The sequence below is a fragment of the Panthera tigris genome, chromosome B3 (genome assembly GCF_018350195.1).
Source record: "Panthera tigris isolate Pti1 chromosome B3, P.tigris_Pti1_mat1.1, whole genome shotgun sequence".
Taxonomy (NCBI): domain Eukaryota; kingdom Metazoa; phylum Chordata; class Mammalia; order Carnivora; family Felidae; genus Panthera; species Panthera tigris.
The window spans coordinates 120,469,729-120,488,125 of record NC_056665.1 but is presented as its reverse complement, the minus strand read 5'-3'; the positions used below and the strand labels follow the sequence as shown (position 1 = coordinate 120,488,125).

Genomic DNA, 18,397 nt, shown 5'->3' with positions numbered 1-18,397 from the left:
CATAGCTATACTATTTGTAATAGCCACAAGCTGAATACAACCTAGATGTCCATCACAGTATAATAATATATACATTGTGGGATATTTATTCAATGGAATATGTATCTCCGTAAGAATGAAGAGCCAATACATACAACAAATTGGATGAATCTCACGGACATAACAATAAGCAAAAGAAACCAGACTCAAGGAGTACATGCTATATGTTTCCATTTATGCCAAGTTTAAAAACAGGCAAAACTGTTCATTGTTGTTAGAAATAATGACAGTGGTTACCCTTGGGAGGAAGGGATGGGTGATTAAATTGAAGCAGGTACAAGAATGGCTTCTGGGGCACTGATAACATACTGTTTCTTGATCTGGATGCTGGTTATTTAGATGTGTTACTTTGTGAACATTTATCAAGTTAGGACTTGGATTTTCTGTATTTTTCTCTTTTAAAACCTTTATTTTCTTACTGCTTAAAATAAATATTGTATACATCTAAGATGTACAACATGTTTGATATACATATACATACTGAAATGATTATTAGTCAAGCTCATTCACATACCCATCTCCTCATGTAGTTACTATTTTTTAATGTGTAGTAAAAGTACCTGAAATCTCCAATATACAATACAGTATTATTAAGTATAGTCATCTTGCTGTACCTTAGATCTCTAAACCTATTCATCTTTTATAACTGAAACTTTGTATCCTTTGATCAACGTCTCCCCATTTCCCCGATCTTCCCACTCCCAATAACCATGGTTCTACTCTCTGCTTCAATATATTTGAATCAAAAGATTCCACTTAGAAGTGAGATCATAAGGCATTTGTCTTTCTGTGTCTGGCTTATTTCAATTAGCATAATGTCCTCTGGTTTCATACACGTTGTTGCAAATGTTGTAAAAGAAAACTCTTCTTTTTAAGGCTAAATAATATTCCATTGTGTGTGTGTGTGTGTGTGTGTGTGTGTGTATACACATACATATACATGCCACAATTTCTTTATCCACTCATCTGTTGAGAGACACTTATGTTGCTTCCATATCTTGACTATTGTGAATAATGCAATAAACACGGGGGTGCAGATATCTCTTCAAGGTATTGATTTCATTTCCTTTTGGTAGATGCTCTGAAGAGGAATTGCTGATCATATCATAGATCTATTTTTAAATTTTTGAGGACTCTCCATACTGTTTTCCATAATGGCTCTACCAATTTACATTCATACCAACAGTGTATAAGCATTTAGTTTTCTCCACATCTTCACCAGTACTTTATCTTTTTTTCCCTAACAGCCTTCCTAACAGATGTGAGGTGATATTTCATTGTGGTTTTTATTTGCATTTCCCTGATGATTAGTGATGCTGAGAACCTTTTCATGTATCTGCTGACCATTTGCATGTCTTCTTTGGAAAAGTGTCTATTAAAGTCCTTTGCTCATTTTCTAATCAAGTAGATTTTTTTGCTATTGAGTTGTAGGAATTCTTTATAAATTTGAGATATTAACCCCTTATTATATATATGATTTGCAAATATTTTCTTTCACTTATAGCTTGCCTTTTCATTTTGTTGATTGTTTCCTTTGCTGTGCAGATACTTTTTAGTGTGATATAGTCCCACTTGTTTATTGTTGCCTGTGTTACCTGAGCTTTATGTGTCATATCCAAAAATCATTACCAAGGCCAATGTCAAGGAAAATTTCCCCTGTATTTTCTTCTAGGAGTATTACGGTTTCAGGTCTTACATTTAAGCCCTTAATCTATTTTGAGTTTATTTTTGTGTATGGTGTAAGATGAGGGTCCAATTTCATCCTTTAGCATGTGGGTATCCAGTCTTCCCAACACCATTTGTTGAAGAAACTATCCTTTCCCTGTTGTGTCCTTGTCAAAGATTAGTTGACCATAAAACTTCGGTTTATTTCTGGGCTCTCTAGTCTGTTCCATCAGTCTACATGTCTGGTGTTATGCCAATAACATATTGTCTGGATTACTATATCTTGTAGCATAATTTGAAATCAGGAAGTGTGATTCCTCCAATTTAGTTCTTCTGTCTTAAGATTGTTTCAGCTATTCAGGGCCTTTGTGATTTTATACGAATTCTAGAATTGTTTTCCTATTTCCGTGAAAAATTTTGATAGAGATTGCATTGAATCTTTATATCGCTTTCAGTAGCATGGGTATTTTAACAAAATTAATTCTTCCATTCTATGAACCCAGGATAGCTTTCCATTTCTTTCATCAATGTTTTATAGTTTTCAGTGTACAGATCTTCTACTGCCTTGGTTAAATTTGTTGCTAAGTATTTTACTCTTGTTTTACTCTTGATATTATCATAAATGGGATTATTTTCTTGATTTCCCTTTGGGATAGATCATTTTTGGTGTAAATAAACACAACTGATTTTTGTATGTTGATGTTGTATTCTGTAATTTTTACTGAATTTATGTTTTAGTTCTAGCAGTATTTTATGGGCTTTTTAGAGTTTTTTATATATAGAGTCATGTTGTCTGCAAATAAAGGCAGCTTTACTTTTTTCTTTCTGATCTAGATGACTTTTATTTCTCTTTCTTGTTTGATTGGCACGTGGTAATACTTCCAGTGTTATGTTGAGTAAAAATGGTAAGAGTGGGCATCCTTGCCTTATACTGGAACTTAGAGGAAAAGCTTTCAGTTTTCCCCATTGCTTATAATGTTAGCTGTGGGCTTTTCATAAGTGGCCTTTTTTATGTGGAGGAAATTTCCTTCTATATCTATTTTGTTGAGAGTTTTATCACAAATGGATGTTGACTTTTGTCAAATGCTTTTTATCTATTGAGATGACCACGTGGATTTATCTTTCATTCTGTTAATGTGGTATATCACATTGCTTGATGTTAAACAAATCTTGCATCCCAGGGATAAACCTCATTTGTTCATGTGTATAATATTTTTGATGTGTTGTTAAATTTCATTTGCTAGTATTTTCTTGAGGACTTTGCGTCTCTATTCATCAGAGAGAGCGGTCTATTGTGCTCTTTTCTTGTGGTGTCTTTGTCTGGCTTTGGCATTAGAGTGATGCTGGCCTCACAAAATAAGTTTGGAAGTATTATCTCTACTCCTATTTTTTGGAAGAGTTTAAGAAGGATTAGTATTAATTCTTACTTGAATGTTTGGTAGAATTCAGCCATGAAGCCATCTGGCCCTGGGCTTTTCTTTGTTGGGGGCAGGAATGTGTATTCTGCTACTGGGAGAAAAGTTCTGTATATGTCTATTGGGTCCATTTGGTCTACAGTGTTGTTCAAGTCCACTGTTTCATTCTTTATTTTCTATCTTGATATTCTATGCATTACTAAAAGGGGGGTATTAAAGTCTCAGTATTATTGTACTGCTGTCAATTTCCCTTTCCAGATCTGTCAGTATTTGTTTTATACATTTAGGTGCTCTGATGTCAGGTGTGTGTATGTGTGTGTGTATGTGTGTGTATGTGTGTGTGTGTGTGTGTGTGTGTGTGTGTGTGTATTACAATTCTTATATCTTCCTGAATTGATCCCTTTATCATTATGTAATGACTTTCTTTGTCTCTAGAGACAATTTTTGACTTAAACTATACTTTGTCTGATATAAATGTAGCCACTCCTGCTTTTTTTGGTTACCATTGCTTGCAATATCCTGTATATTCCTTCACTTTCAGTTTATGTGGGTCTTTAGATCTAAAGTGAAGTTTCTTATAAACAGCATACAGTTGGATATTGGGTTTTTTATCTATTCAAACAACTGTATCTTTTTATTGAGAAGTTTAGTCCATTTCCATTTAAAGTAATTAGGGAAGGATTTACTATTGCTATTTTTATTTATTTATTTATTTTTTAAAGAAAGGCAGACTGCCACATTCAGCACCTCCTTTGGATGTGTCTGAAGCTTTGGAAGCTTGACTACCCTATATTCTCCTACAAATGGACCTTGATAGTTTGTTTGGAGGTTCTAGCAGGGGAGTGCAGCTGCTCACGCACTCTTGACTGAAGAATGGTTCTCCTCTATCAGAGAAGGTCGTCCTCTCCAACCAAGCTCGTAGCTTTGGGAGGGATGCACATGGAGCGGTAAGGGAGGAAGGAGACACCTGCCTAGCCTGCCAGATCAGCCGAATCAACACTGGTGATCAATGGGGTGACAGATGTCGTAGCCAGATCTCCCTCACATCCTACTATTGCTATTTTTAAAACAGGTTTTTTGTTTGTCTTATAGTTCTTCTGTCCCTCTTTCTCTCATGCTGCCTTCCTTTTAAAACAAAATCTTTATTATTATTATTATTATTATTATTATTATTATTGATAGTTTTCAATTCTTTTCCCTTTTTCTTTTCTGTAACTTCTATAGGTATTTTCTCTGTGACTACCAAGAGGCTTTTTATCTTTTTCTGTATGTATGTCTTACCTCAATGAAAGTAAAATCCCTGCCCTCCAGATATAACAGAATATAAGGAAAAATGAGTATGGTGATAATTTTAAATCTTAAAAAGTACCATCATCGGGTTTTTGTGCTAATCAGGACATTTTCAGCTGCAAGTAACAACAAACCAAACTAATTGGCTTAATATAGAATTTCTAAAAAAGGACTTCACATAGGAGGAAGCCCAGAGGTAGAGCAATAACATGATTGGCTAATTCATGGTTTGACAAAATCATAAAGAACCCAGGTTCTTCCTATCTTGTGTTCATCCATCCTTGGGCTAACTCCCTTCATAAGATGGTTGCCATGATTCTAGAAATCACCCCCACGCAGATAATATTCAGCAGAACTGTTTCACCCATGATATCTTTTTATTTAAAAATATTTATTTTAATCTTTACTTGAAAAAGCCTTTACCAGAATGCAGACATTTCCTCATAATTCATTGGCCAGAACTGTATCACATGACCATTCCTGCACCAATCACTGCAAAGGGCACTGGGACCACTATGGATGGCTTCAACTAATCAAAATTTGCCCCTGGTCAAAATGAGGAATGATTACCCAAATTAAACCAGGGCTCTGCCGGCATGAGTCAAGAGGAAAGGCTGCTGGGTAGGCAGCAGACAGAGGCACAAAATACAAGGGGTGGTTGGACAAAGAGAGAAATACCTGGTTGAGAGACTAAGAAATAGTTTCAAGAAGAAGGCGGATTTAGGGATAGGACCTGGAGGATAACAAGGATTTTTAAAAATCAATCAATCAATTAATTAATTAATTAAAATTCAAGTTAGTTAACATACATAAGGTGGAGATGAGAGCTGGGAAATAATTTCAGACTAGTTGGCAAAGGTATGAAAGTCTGAGGGGGTATCTGGGGCACACCGAATAGTTCAGTTGAATCTGTGTGGGAAAGTTGTGGGAGACGATGTAGAGGGTCTTGCTCGCCTAACTGAGCAGTGGGAATGTAATGTGAGGTAATGAAGAGTCACTGAAAGTTTCTTTGAAAGAATGTGACAGGATCCGAATTTCAGCAGTGGTGTTTTAAAGGTCTGTCTTGTTGTAATGTATCAGCTTTACATTATTGTGTAACAAATTATCCCATATCTTAGTGCCTTAAAATAACAAACTTTTGCATACTACCCAAAGCAATCTATAGATTCAATACAAAATGCCAATATCAAAATACCAACAGCATTTTTCACAGAACGAGAACAAATAATGCTAAAATTTGTACGGAACCACAAAAGACTCCAAATAGCCAAAGCAACCTTGAGAAAGAAGGACAAACTGGAAGTATCACAATCCCAGATTTCAAGACCTACTGCAAAGCTGTTGTGGTCAAAACAGTGTGGTACCGGCATAAAAATAGACACACAGATCAATGGAACAGAACAGACAGCCCAGAAACAAACCCATGCTTATATGGTCAATTAATCTGTGACAAAAGCGGCAAGAATACACAATGGGGAAAAGGCAGTATCTTCAATAAATAGTGTTGGGAAAACTGAACAGCGAAAAAGAATGAAACTGGACTGCTTTCTTACACCACACACAAAAATGAACTCAAAATGGATTAGAGGCCTAAACTGAGACAGGAAGTCATAAAACTCCTAGAAGAAAACATAGGCAGGGGCACCTGGGTGACTCAGTTGGTTAAGCATCCGACTCCTGATTTTGGCTCAGGTCATGATCGTAGAGTTTGTGCGTTCAAGTCCTGTGTCAGGCTCTATGCTGACAGTGCAGAGCCTGCTTCCAATTCCCTCTCTCTCTCTCTGCCCCTCCCCACTCATGTGCCCTTGCTCGTGCACTTCTCTCTCTCAAAAATAAATACATTAAAAAAAACTTTAAAAACGAAAAGAAAAAGAAAACATAGGCAGTAATTTCTCAGACACTGGCCTTAGTAACATTTTTCTAGGTATGTCTCTTTGGGCAAGAGAAACAAAAGCAAAAATAAACTATGGGACTACACCAAAATAAAAAGCGTTTGCACAGCAAAGGAAACCATCAACAAAATGAAAGGCAATCGACTAAAGGGGGGAAGATATTCACAAACTTTTATGATATCACAGTTTCTGTGGGTCAATAATCTGGGAATGGCTTACCTGGGCAGTGGTGTCTCCTGGTCTCTCATGAGGTTGCAGTCAAAACGTTTTTCAGAATTGCAGTCATTTGAAGGTCTGACTGGGGCTGAAGGGCCCATTTCCACGGTGACTCACTCACGGGCTGTTGGCAGGAGGCTTGAGCTCCTTGCCACATGGGCCTTTCTGCAGGGCTGCTGGAGGGTCCTCACAACATGGCAGCTGGCTCCCTCCAGACTGAACTATCCTAGGAGGTGGGGAAGGAGGAAGGACGCTGCAATGCTTTTATGACCTACCTTCAATAGTGATCAAGTTTCAGGTAAAATATTACTTCTGCCATATTCTGCTCATTATAAGAAAGTCACTAACTAGAGCCTACGGCCAAAGAATGGGAAATTAAGCTTCTCTTTCTGAAGGGAGGAGTATCAGAGAATTTAGTGGACATATTGTAGAACCGGCACAGGGAGGTATTGATTCCTTGCTCTTGACTTGACTGGCACCAGCAGCAGAACCCTGGAAGATGTATCAGCAAAGATGGCCAAGTAGTCCAAAGAATGCAAGGTGTTATGAGGTTAAGAAATTTTATCCCTGCTTGTTCTTTGTCCTCCCGAAACCCTATTTGGTTGGTGACAGTGGGCAGACTGTGGCCAAAATGGACTCTGACTAGCAAGTGATTTTAGTTTCAGATGACAGTGCTGGGAAAGGAACCTGAATCTTTACCCACCAAAATAGATTTTTTAGTCTGCCACCTGTTTTGATACATAGTACTTATATTTGACACACACGAATAATGTTCTCTCTCTCATTTTCAGGACATTCTCAAGCATCTGAGTGGCACTACGTGGTACTTTGCCCAAATGAGAACGGTGGAAAAGCTCAATAGTCAGTAGTCAGTATAGAATAGTGTGGTATAGTGTAGTATAGTATAGTTTAGAATAGAGTGATATGGTATGGTATGGTGTAGTATAGTATAATTTACTATAGTATAGTTTAGTATAGAATGTTATAGTGTGATACAGAATGGGATGGGATGGGATGGGATGGGATGGAATGGAATAGGATAGGATAGGATGGAATGGAATGAGATGGAACAGAATGGAATGGAATGGAATGGAACAGAACAGAACAGAATAGAACAGAAAGAATATGTATGCTCACAGTCTAAACTTTTGCTTCGTCTGACTCCAATGTGAGTTGCTGTGAACCTTGCCCAGCCAGATTTCTACTTTGGGTTCAGATTATTCAGATTACTAGCCAAAAGACAAAGGCTATTTTTTCCTGGCTTGAGATGAAAAATCAGACTGGGAACTCCCACATGGACCACCACTGATTGCTCAACCTAGGACTCTTTAGGGGAGAAGAGAGGAGAGGGGAGGGGAGGGGAGGGGAGGGGAGGGGAGGAGAGAGGAAGGAGAGGAGAGGAGAGGAGAGGAAGGAGAGGAGAAGAGAGGAGAGGAGAGGAGAGGAGAGGAGAGGAGAGGAGAGGAGAGGAGAGGAGAGGAGAGGAGAAGAAGTTTCTTTAAAACAGTGATTTTCAAAATGTGCTCCCTGGACAAACAGCAGCACGCCACCTAGAAACCTGTAAGAAACACAGATTCTCAGACCCACCCTGAACCTGCTGAGTCAGAAACCCTGGAGGTGGGGTCCAGCTGTTTTAACAAGGCTTTTAGGAGATTCTCATGCATGCTCAAGTTTGAAAATAACCGCTTAGAAAAATCCTAGGCCCAACTCACTGCATTTAATTTAATAATAACTTGGTACGAAAATGAATAAAGGAAATGATTTAAAACGAAAATGATTTAAAATGGAGCCGGGAGGCCATGAAGGGAGAGGGGTCATGCACACACCGCTCAAGGAAGTTTCCGCGTGCCTCAGTAACAGCCACCTGCCCATCACTTGCAGCTGACAGAAACCACCACCACCTCAAACTCATTCTCCTCCAGCGAACTTATGTTCAAAACAGCCCTCCCCAGTCTCCTTCTAGAACCTAAAGAAAAGCTAGCTTCCCTTTTGCCTCTTTGGACATGTCTATGGTTCGCCATAGTTTTCTTGTCCTGAATTGCAATTCCCCTATTCCCAAATAAACTCATCTTTGTTTAATTAAATTACTCTTTGTTTGATTTAAGGTTGACGTTGGTAAAGTAGCTGGGCTAGATACTTACATTTATTCTTGTTCATGCACAAACAAACAATCTCAGAAACACACACAGCACACACACTGTGCTGTGGATCAGAACACACACAGCACAATGATGCAGATAACTCCTGAGTCGGCTACAGAGCCCAGGCTCCCCGGCTCCAGAAAGTAGAAAATGTCTAGAGTCCTTTCAAGAAGAATAAGAAGGGTGACAGAGAAGGGAGAGGAAGAGGGGAAGGAGGGGGAAAAAATGTGTATTTTTAAACTTGAGTCCATAAGATATCAATTCTTTCTACAGACCATCACAGAATGCAAACTCCAGTGCTCTTCACAGCGACCTCAGAAAGTTAAACATTTTAAATAATTTTATACCCCATAAAACTCAGCATTATTAATGGCGTTGTTCGGATATTTAAAAGAATAAACATCCAGCAGAGATGTGTCTGGTGCTTCAAAACTTTCTCCCAAACTACAGATAGATGGTACCCAACTAATGATGGCTCAACTTAGAATTTTTTGACAATGGTGAGAAAGTGATGCGCGTTCAATAGAAACCCTACTTCAAATTTTGAATTTTGATTTTTTCCTGGGCCAGCAACACAGTGGCAGCAAGCCATGGCTCCCCATCAGCCACAGGAGCATCGGCGTCACAACCAATGTACTTAACAATATTCTATAACCACACAATCATTCTGTTTTTCACTTGCACCACAGTGCTTGATAAATCACGTGACCTATTCAACACCTTGTTATAAAATACGCTTTGTGTTATGTGATTTTGCCCAACTGCAGACTACTATAATTGTTCGGAGCACCTTTAAGGTAGGCTAGGCTGAACTACAACGTTTAGGAGGTCGAGTGGATTAAATGCATTTTCAATTGACCATATTTTGAACTTAGGATGGGTTTATTGGGACGTAACCCCACTGTAAGTTGAGGGATATCTGTGGTTTGCTTTTTACCTTGTACACACTGTGAAGGGAGTTGTTGACTACGCCTCGTTCTTCCAGAAAACTCAGAGCCAACTTAGCAAATGGACATCAATCGGCCTTCAGCATAAGAGCCTCACCGGGATGTCTTATTTTCCCTGCCTTTATTTCCTGTGCCTGGTGTTCTTTCTTACTCTCTACCTTGCTGTACCATTCATATTTTTGTCAGACATTTCAAATCCTTTTAGGAATGAGGCCGGCAATGGGAAAATAAATGTAAAGGATTGGGGTGGGGGCGCATAGTTTCTTTCTCCAAGCAAACTGAAAACCTGAGGGGAGAGGCAGAGCCGCAGCCATCGGTCCAGCACAACACAGCCTTCCCTCCCTGATCCACTGCAGCAGCGGCGGGGTGGGCACCGCCAGCTTCGGGAAGAGAGGGGAAGAAGAGCTGTTCGTGGCAGAAAAGCTCTTTGTACAAGTTGTTTCCTGAGGTTAGGAAAGGGGGTGGGGAGAGGATACTGAGGTCTGGCTTCTCTGTCTTACAAGATGGACCTATTTCTGTCTTCCTTAGTTTTCTCATTTTAAGATTAAAGCAGCATCCACACTGGATTGGCAAATCTGATGCAGGCCACCCAGAAGCCAGGCAGCTCTCCCTTTAAGTGCAATGCGCAGGCTACAGATAGAAACCACGCTGATTCCACTCTGCTCAGGGTCCCAGGGAGACAGGCCAGCAGTTTGGGGACAGGAAAGGAGAGACAATTACGGGCATCTGGTGCAGGCTCATTGCCAAACTCAGAGAATGCTTACTGTTGTGATCTGCTGTCTATCTAGTTTGGAACAGATCAAGGGGTATTTTTCTTAGGTAGCTACCTTGGAGGACCTCATGTCAGCTTCAAGGCAGGCTGATGGGAAAGGAATCGGGAATCAGCCACATAGCAGGGGCTGTTTGGAGCTGCCCACCCCACCAGCCAGCAGGGTTTCCCAGGAAAATTCCCATCAACAGCTCCGTCAGGACTACAGTGTCAACCTTGACCAGTCACTTCTGAGCCCAGTGACATCCATAATGACACTTCTCCACCTTCCCCTTCCCCTCAGAACATGACAGATGAGGGATTTCATGGAACAAGTCTCTGGGCTGTGATGGGAATCCGTCTCGCTCCACTGCAGGAAAAATATATATCCCCGAACAGCTGTGAGAAATTCTTTCATTATTCGGCTGCAATCTTACCACTAGCCCTTGCTTCCTCTTTTTACGGTAAAAAGTGAAAACATATTAAATGGCATATTCTGACAATGATTGCTTTTAAAAACACAGGCTGGAATAACATGAGGAGAACAGAGGGTTTATGGAGCCCTGGGCTGTGGAGATAGAGGAGAATGGCCGCTGCTGGGCGGAAGGACAAGGAAGTTTCCCAGGGTGGCCTGTCGGCATAGTGACCACACAGAGACAGCAAAAGGCCGCACGGTTATGTCCCACTCTAAAGCTGTTTGCAGCAATTTTCAACCATCCGGTGTCAGACTGGGGAAGCTGTGTCTAGAGGAGAAGGGACATTTTATCAAAGGGAGAAACAGTTGTGGGGCAAATAAAGTGCAGATGGATACCCAAAGACCATCTGCTCAATGTCGTCCACATTACAGAAGGAACTATGAGGTCCACTGAGAAGATACAAGCCTTTAGGAGGGCTCTCATGAGGAGGTTTACCCTCTGGAAACTCACCCTGAGGTCAGTGTGAGCAGTCTGAGAGGAGATGATGAGGGAAGGTTCAGGAATGGCATGGGGCGATGTTAGAGTATACCATAATTGGCCTGGCTAGAAGGAGGGACTGATCAACTCAAGCAACGAAGATGGGGGCCACAAACCATCTGAAGAGGCAGTGGGGTGGTGGTGGAATTTGACTGTGTGGTCAATGGCTGGAAGACCTACTCACCTAAAAGCAGAGTATTCTGACCGGTGCCTAACTAGCCTTCTTATGTATTCACTTAATCAGTTCAACCTAGAAATGGCGCACACTTGCTGCATTCAGTTATGATACCACTTAGTTACCACAAACTCAGCAGTGTGTTTACAACACACATTCATAATCTGTAGTTTCTGTCGGTTAGAAGTCTGCACACAGCTTGGCTGAGTTCTCTGTTTCAGGGTCTCATCGGGCTGCAATCTAGGTGTTGGCTGGGGCTGCAGTCTCCTCAGAGGGTCAACTGAGAAAAGATCTGCTTTCAAGCTCCCACAGATTTTCCCTGTAGCTGCCAGACTGAGGGTTTCAGTTTCTTGCTGGAGTCTACCCTCAAGTATTAGAGAGCGCTCACTCACAGTTCCTTGCCACATGAACTTCTCCAATAGGGTCCCTCACTTCATGGAACTCTGCTTCTTCAAAGCCAGCAAAAGAGAGAGGCAGAGGGAGAGGAGGAGGGAGAGAGAGGCTGCTAGCAAGGGAGTCTTGGATAATGCAATCATGGATGTGATGTCTCATTGCCTTTGCCATATTCTATTGGTTAGGAGGAAGTCACAGTCAAGAGAAGGGGACTGTACAAAGAGGGTAGACCAGGAGGCAGGGGTCATGGGAACATTTTAGAGCCTGCCCACTACATCTATTATGAGCCAGACTCTGTTATAGGCACCCGGGAGGGTTACAGCAATGAACAATAAGTCCTATCTTAAGAGGGAAGTGGTGAGGGATGGGGGAAGGAGGAAGGAGCGGGATCTATTTGTAAATTAAAGGTCATATGCCAGATTAAAAGATGTGTCTACAAATTTCAATCTCTGGACCTCATTTGGATTCTGATTTTTTTAATGTAAAAGAAAAATCTCTGATAATTAAGAAACAATTAGAAATGTGAATCTCAACTGGATATTTGATGACATTAAGAAATTATTGTTAGTTTTAAATGTATGGTGATTGTATTTGTCTCTTTTAATAGAGTCCTTAGTTTTTTGGAATTTCTTACTGAAATAGTAAAGATAAAATGATGTATGTCTAAGAGATTTTCTTGAAAAACCTACTGGTGTGAGAGAAGGTGGAGAAATGGATGAAGCAGAATTTCCAGGGGTTGGTGGTTATGGGGCTGGGATGATGGGCATATGGGAGCTCATGAAGCTATTCTGTCAACTTTTGTGGGTGCTCAAAATCCTGCATAACAAAAGCTTTAAAAAATAAATGTATCGGTATATACTCTTAATAGTAATCATAGAAATGCAGATGAAAACCATGTGAGACCACTTTGTGTCTATCAAATTGGCAGAATTTTTTTTTTTTTTTTTTTTTGGTGATGCTACCCATTGCAAGTAAAGGTGTGATAAAACAGATATTCTGATGCATTGTTGGGAAAGGATGGGGGAGGGGTGGGGTATAAATCGGTACACTCTTCAGAAAGCATTTTGATAATATGTATCAAGAGTCTTAAAAATGTTCATATCCTTTCATCCAATAATTCCATTTCTGGAAATGTACTCTAAAGAAATAGCCATTGGGGCACCTGGGTGGCTCAGTTGGTTAAGCATCTGACTCTTGATATTGGCTCAGGTCATGATCTCACGGTCCCGGGATCAAGCCCTGTGTCAAGCTTCGCACTGAGCATGGAGCTTGCTTGGGATTCTCTCTCCCTGTCTCTGCTCCTCCCCCAGTCATGCTCATTCAATCTCTCTCTCAAAATAAATAAACTTGAAAGAAATAGCTTTCAAAGTGGACAAAGTTGGGGCGCCTGGGTGGCTCAGTCGGTTAAGCGTCCGACTTCAACTCAGGTCACGATCTCACAGTCCGTGAGTTCGAGCCCCACGTCGGCCTCTGGGCTGATGGCTCAGAGCCTGAAGCCTGCTTCCGATTCTGTGTCTCCCTCTCTCTCTGCCCCTCCCTCGTTCATGCTCTGTCTCTCTCTGTCTCAAAAATAAAATAAAACGTTAAAAAAAAATTAAAAAAAAAAAGTTAAAAAAAAAACAACAAAGTGGACAAAGTTTATGCACAAAGATATTTACTACAGGAATATAGTAGAGAATTCACCTTTCCCAAAGAACACTCTGGCCTTTGCCCTCGGCTTTGGGAAGTGATCCCTAGGTCTTTAGAATGTTTTGCCTCGTAAGAGCGTCTTTGTTTACGTGGGGGCCTTGGCTAACGGACAGTCTAACACATCCAGTCTAGAGGGGCTGGATACTAAAGATCAGCCACACAGGCTGTCAACCATGGAGTTCCAATAAAAACTCTGGACATCAAGGCTTAGGTGAGCTTCCCTGGTTGGCAATACTCATTCCATGCATGTTGTCACACAGGGTTGCTGGAAAAGTAATGCTGTCTATGACTCCATGGGGAGAGGACAAATCCATGTCTGGAACTTTCCTGAAATCTCTTCCCATGGCTGTTTTCATCTGTATCTTTTAATTGTAATAGACTATAGCCATGAATATAATAGCTACCAGTGAGGTCTGTGAGTCCCCCTAGTGAGTTATCAAAACTCAGGGCAGTCTTGGGAACTCCCAAACTTACAACTTGTAAACTGCTCCTAACTTCGCAGTTGGGTGCCAGAGATGAAGGCAGTCTTGTGGATTGTGCCTCCTCTAATTTTGCATGGGTTATTTACAAAATAGAAAAAAAATTCTTGGGAACAACAGAATAATAGTTCAATTAATAGCAGCACTGTATATTCCACGTACACGGTATTATGCAGGCACTAAATACAGCATTATAAAGAATTTATATATTAATAGGGCAAAGACTATGTAACATGCCCAATGCAAAATGTTTGATGCATATTATTACTATAGGCACGTAGCATAATGTCCAGATGAATTATACAAAAATGCCAAGGAGTGCTCTTTTGGGTGCTAAGATTAAAAAAAAAATGTCTACTTCTCTAAACTTTTCAAATGGTGTACAGGATGCCACTATGTACAACTTACTTTGATAATTAGAAATGTGTGTGTATTTGGTTACTAAATTTTAGCCACATTAGCGATGATTCTGTAGCTTAAGAAAGGTAGTTCATGACTGGGCACCTCTCAAAAGCTCAAACCCATGTGACTAAAGATGTCACCGAAAGGAAAGGGAGATGAAACAAAAGGAAACATAAGCAGCTATCGGCATTCTGACAAGCACAAATATAAAGGGTGGAAAGAAGAAACAGAACCAAGGACCTAGAGAGCAAGGAGCAGGAAGTGCAGAGAACAGTGACAGGCGGTGCTATAAAACAGAAGTTCATGGTAACAGTTCGTGTGAGTCTCTGACACTTCATATGGCCTGGTAAACCCTTGGGATCACTTCCAGGTTAGCACTAAGGCTTCAGTCTTTGAGTGAGGCAAAGGGGACTTGACCTGAACGAGTGCTCAAAACACTTCCCCAAATAATGAATCTATTCTTACGGGCTTCTGTTCTTCAAAATCTTGGCAGAGTGGAATGTGAACAAAAACGAATAAACAAGATGGGCTGTGGTTTAAAGAGTGCCAGGAGGCTGAGGCCAGCAATGAGTCGAAATTTGCAAAAAGAGCCCAAAGCATCAAAAATGGTTTCTGCTTTTTAAAGTTAAGTTTAGGGCCAGGTGAAAAACAAAGATGACACGAGCCACAGTTTATGAATGGCAGTGACTTTTATCAGAAAGAAGGCAGAACTTCTATACCCTTAATTTGCTTCCATCTTTTCTGTCAAATAACATCTTCTACCATGAAATGGGTAACACAAATGTTGATAAGAGAGAATTAAATCCCTGAGTGAAGAGATTATAAAAAGTGCACCTGTTCTCTGGCTACTCTAATGAATTAAAGTCGCTTACCTCAATGAATTACTTTCCAGGATGCTGATAACCCTTGCAAATGGGATTGCTAAATTATTGTCAGGGATCTTGCAGGCAACCAGGCGAGTAGAAGATTCTAGAAGATGAAGGTTGGAGCTTTTATAACAAACTAGTAGCCTAGATATAGTGCGTTACATTTCACTAGGCATTTTCACACACATTCTTGTTTGTTCTTTGCCAATAAATAATATGGTTCGATCAAATGAAAGAATAAATGCTAAATTGCAAAGTCCCATGTAGAGGTTTGAAATTATAAGACAGACACAATTATTCCATCCATCTTACAGACGAACGCGCTGAGGTTCAAATAGGCTTGCCCAAGGTCCCACTTCTGGTCCGTTTTGAAAATACAGGGGCTTATCACTGACCCCCAAACAAGAATCTCAAATTCTAAATAACCTCCAAGCACTCAGGAAACAAAGTGGTAAACACTGGGCTGTTGCACAGATTCATTCACAAAACACACACATGCAACAAACTGACATCATTTCCATCTTGGCTGTGATTATTAGATCCTTGGATAAGGTCTATCTGTAATTCAACAAAGCATTTCCCAATCACCTCCTATCGGGCACAAGTTTGGGCTATCCCTTAAAGGATCGTAGAAGCAGGTTGGAAGAGGTGCCAGTCAGGAAACCTGGAAAATTGTGCTAATGGGGCTGGAAGCTGAGTCGGGGTAGGCTGGGTCAGAGCCTGGTAACTACCAAAATTTGTATCTTATTTCTCTTACGGTTATATTAGTATGTGCAATAGACTTTTCACGTATTGACGGGAAACAGTGGAATTTCCTGGGGAACTATCGGTGAACTCACAGAACTGATGGGAGTGTGGAGAGGCAGGCTGAGGAGGGGCAAGACTTAACTGGCTAGAACAACTGTCTTGTCAGGGCACTCCTCCTGGAATGTGGACGTGCGGTGTTGTCTCTTGTTGTTGGAGGCTGTCCTGATAATCAATCTAGTCGAGATTGGAAGTTTGGGACGGTAAGTCCTGGTGCTGAGCTTTAGTAGCGTGCCCACCCCTTGGGAAGGGGAGGAGAGATTTCCCCCTCCCCACTGCACCCCCCAAACCAGACCTGTTGCTGGAAACAAGGTGAATGAACCATGTTTGGGTCCCAGGGGTAATCTGTTTCCGGGGCCCACGTTAACATGTGGAGGGACTTCAGGAAGAAAACACTCCTCCCACAGAACTGTTGGGGTAGGACTGAACGACAGAATGAATAGGAAAATGCTTCAGTAATGGTAAGATGCTTACTCTTATTATTAATGGGATGGGAGGAGGAAAAACTTCTCTGGTGCATTTTGAGAAGGAAAAGAGCATGTCCACCTGTGCCTTCTGGGCTCTCTTTTGAAGGCTGCCTGCTCACAGGGGTCACTGCTTTCTGATGTGTAGTAACTTAATGGGGTGGACTCTGTCCCTGTCTCGAGGCGGCTTCCTTCAAGAAGGGAAATGCAACCCACTTGGCAACTCTAAAGCCCTGCATTCCATTTAGTTGGAAAGCTGACATCTGGGTCTCTATCTCTCTGGTTACTGGGTCTCTCAGTTGGATGCCATCTAGGAAGGAAAATGATCTTATCTATCCACCTATCCCATATCCAATTACAGTCAAGTCAGAGGGTGCACTGAGCTAACAATGGCAAACGGGGCCAGTGGAAGGCAGGCTGGAAAGAGGCCCCAAGGTTGGACGCTCTTGCTCATAGTGGCTTAATCCAGTTCTCATGTCGGTTTTCATAAGCATGCAGCTTTTGAAGGAGCCAGAATACACAGGCACCTGACAAGGAATTTTACCCTGTGGAGGTAGAGGTAGAGATAGAAATATACCAAAGTGGTTAACAGTATGGATTCTGACTCAGAATACGTGGGTTCAAATCTGGGCTCTGCCACTTAATAGCTCTGTTGTCTCAGGCAAGTTAATTAACCTCTTCGTGCCTCATCTGTTAAATGGGAATAATGTTAGTACCTACCCCACTGCGTTATTATGCAGATTAATTGAGACAATGCACATAAAGCACCAGAACACTGTCTGGCACATAGTAAGTCTCAATAAATAATCCTCATCATTCAGAACACAGCTAGTTTAATTAGTTAATTAGTTAAATAGATGCTAGTTTAATTAAGGGGATCAGTAACTACCATACCCAATGCGATTGCCTCATGAATATTAATCTAATGAGAAGTTTCTAAAGGTTATTCAAGGGCTTTGTCCTAGATCTCACCCTCTCATTTTTGCCAGGGATGGAGACCAACATAGAAAAGGTATGCCTGTCAAATCTGCAGATCCACCAAATCCATGAATCAAGGTGTATGCGTGTAACATCAGGATCTGATTTTAAAAGATCTTTGCAAAGTGGAACAACAAACTAATCTAACGAGATTAGATGTAAGAGCAGTTTTTGTACTTTTCTTCAAGTAGGTCCAAATAAAACCAAATCGTGTACGTACAGTATGGAAAAATATGGCTTTAGCTATAGCAGGCATCAAAAATGCAAAGAGATTTTAAATTAGTGTTATTTTAAAACAAGTCCAAAGGATGTCTTCTGAAGCCAGCAAACTGAGTCTTCAGCTAAGTGAACACAAGTATAAAAAATAGAAGTGGATATTTCCCACTTCTGAGGTGAAGGGTCGGGGATTAGGCAGGGACAGTGAGGCTATCCAAGGAGTTTGAAAAGCAAGGCCATTGGCATGCTTCCAAGTCAAGGCCTTTGATGAACAACCAAATATAAGGGTTAAATCTAAAGGGACTTAACAGGATTGTGAATGGCAAAGAATCAGGAGTTGGGAACCAAGTGGAAATCGGGTCTAAGTGAAAGAAGTGTGAACGTATGGAAAAGATACAAGGGGTAATGGCCATGAGCACCAGAAAACAGATCTTGGTTAGCACAAGAAAATGCTTTCTAAGAGTTGAGATTTCCGACTACGGATGAACAATATTGGGAGGCAGTAGCATTCAGACAACCTTTGAGTTTACCGGGAAAATTGTGACAAGTTGACACATAAGATGGGGAACGGGACTGGATCACAGATTTAAGTCCCTGTTAATTCTGGATTTCTGGGATTCTTTTG

At 40.9% G+C, this 18,397-nt stretch overlaps 1 protein-coding gene across 1 annotated transcript in view; it reads right to left on the bottom strand.

The window, feature by feature from the left end:
• Positions 1–6,625, bottom strand: part of ESRRB (estrogen related receptor beta) — a 234,728-nt gene extending 228,103 nt beyond the window's left edge. The window contains exon 1 of the mRNA XM_042990187.1: positions 6,521–6,625. Coding sequence (XP_042846121.1) covers positions 6,521–6,618 — 98 coding nt within the window. The 5' untranslated portion in view covers positions 6,619–6,625. The remainder of the gene's footprint in view (positions 1–6,520) is intronic.
• Between the last annotated feature and the right edge of the window lie 11,772 nt (positions 6,626–18,397).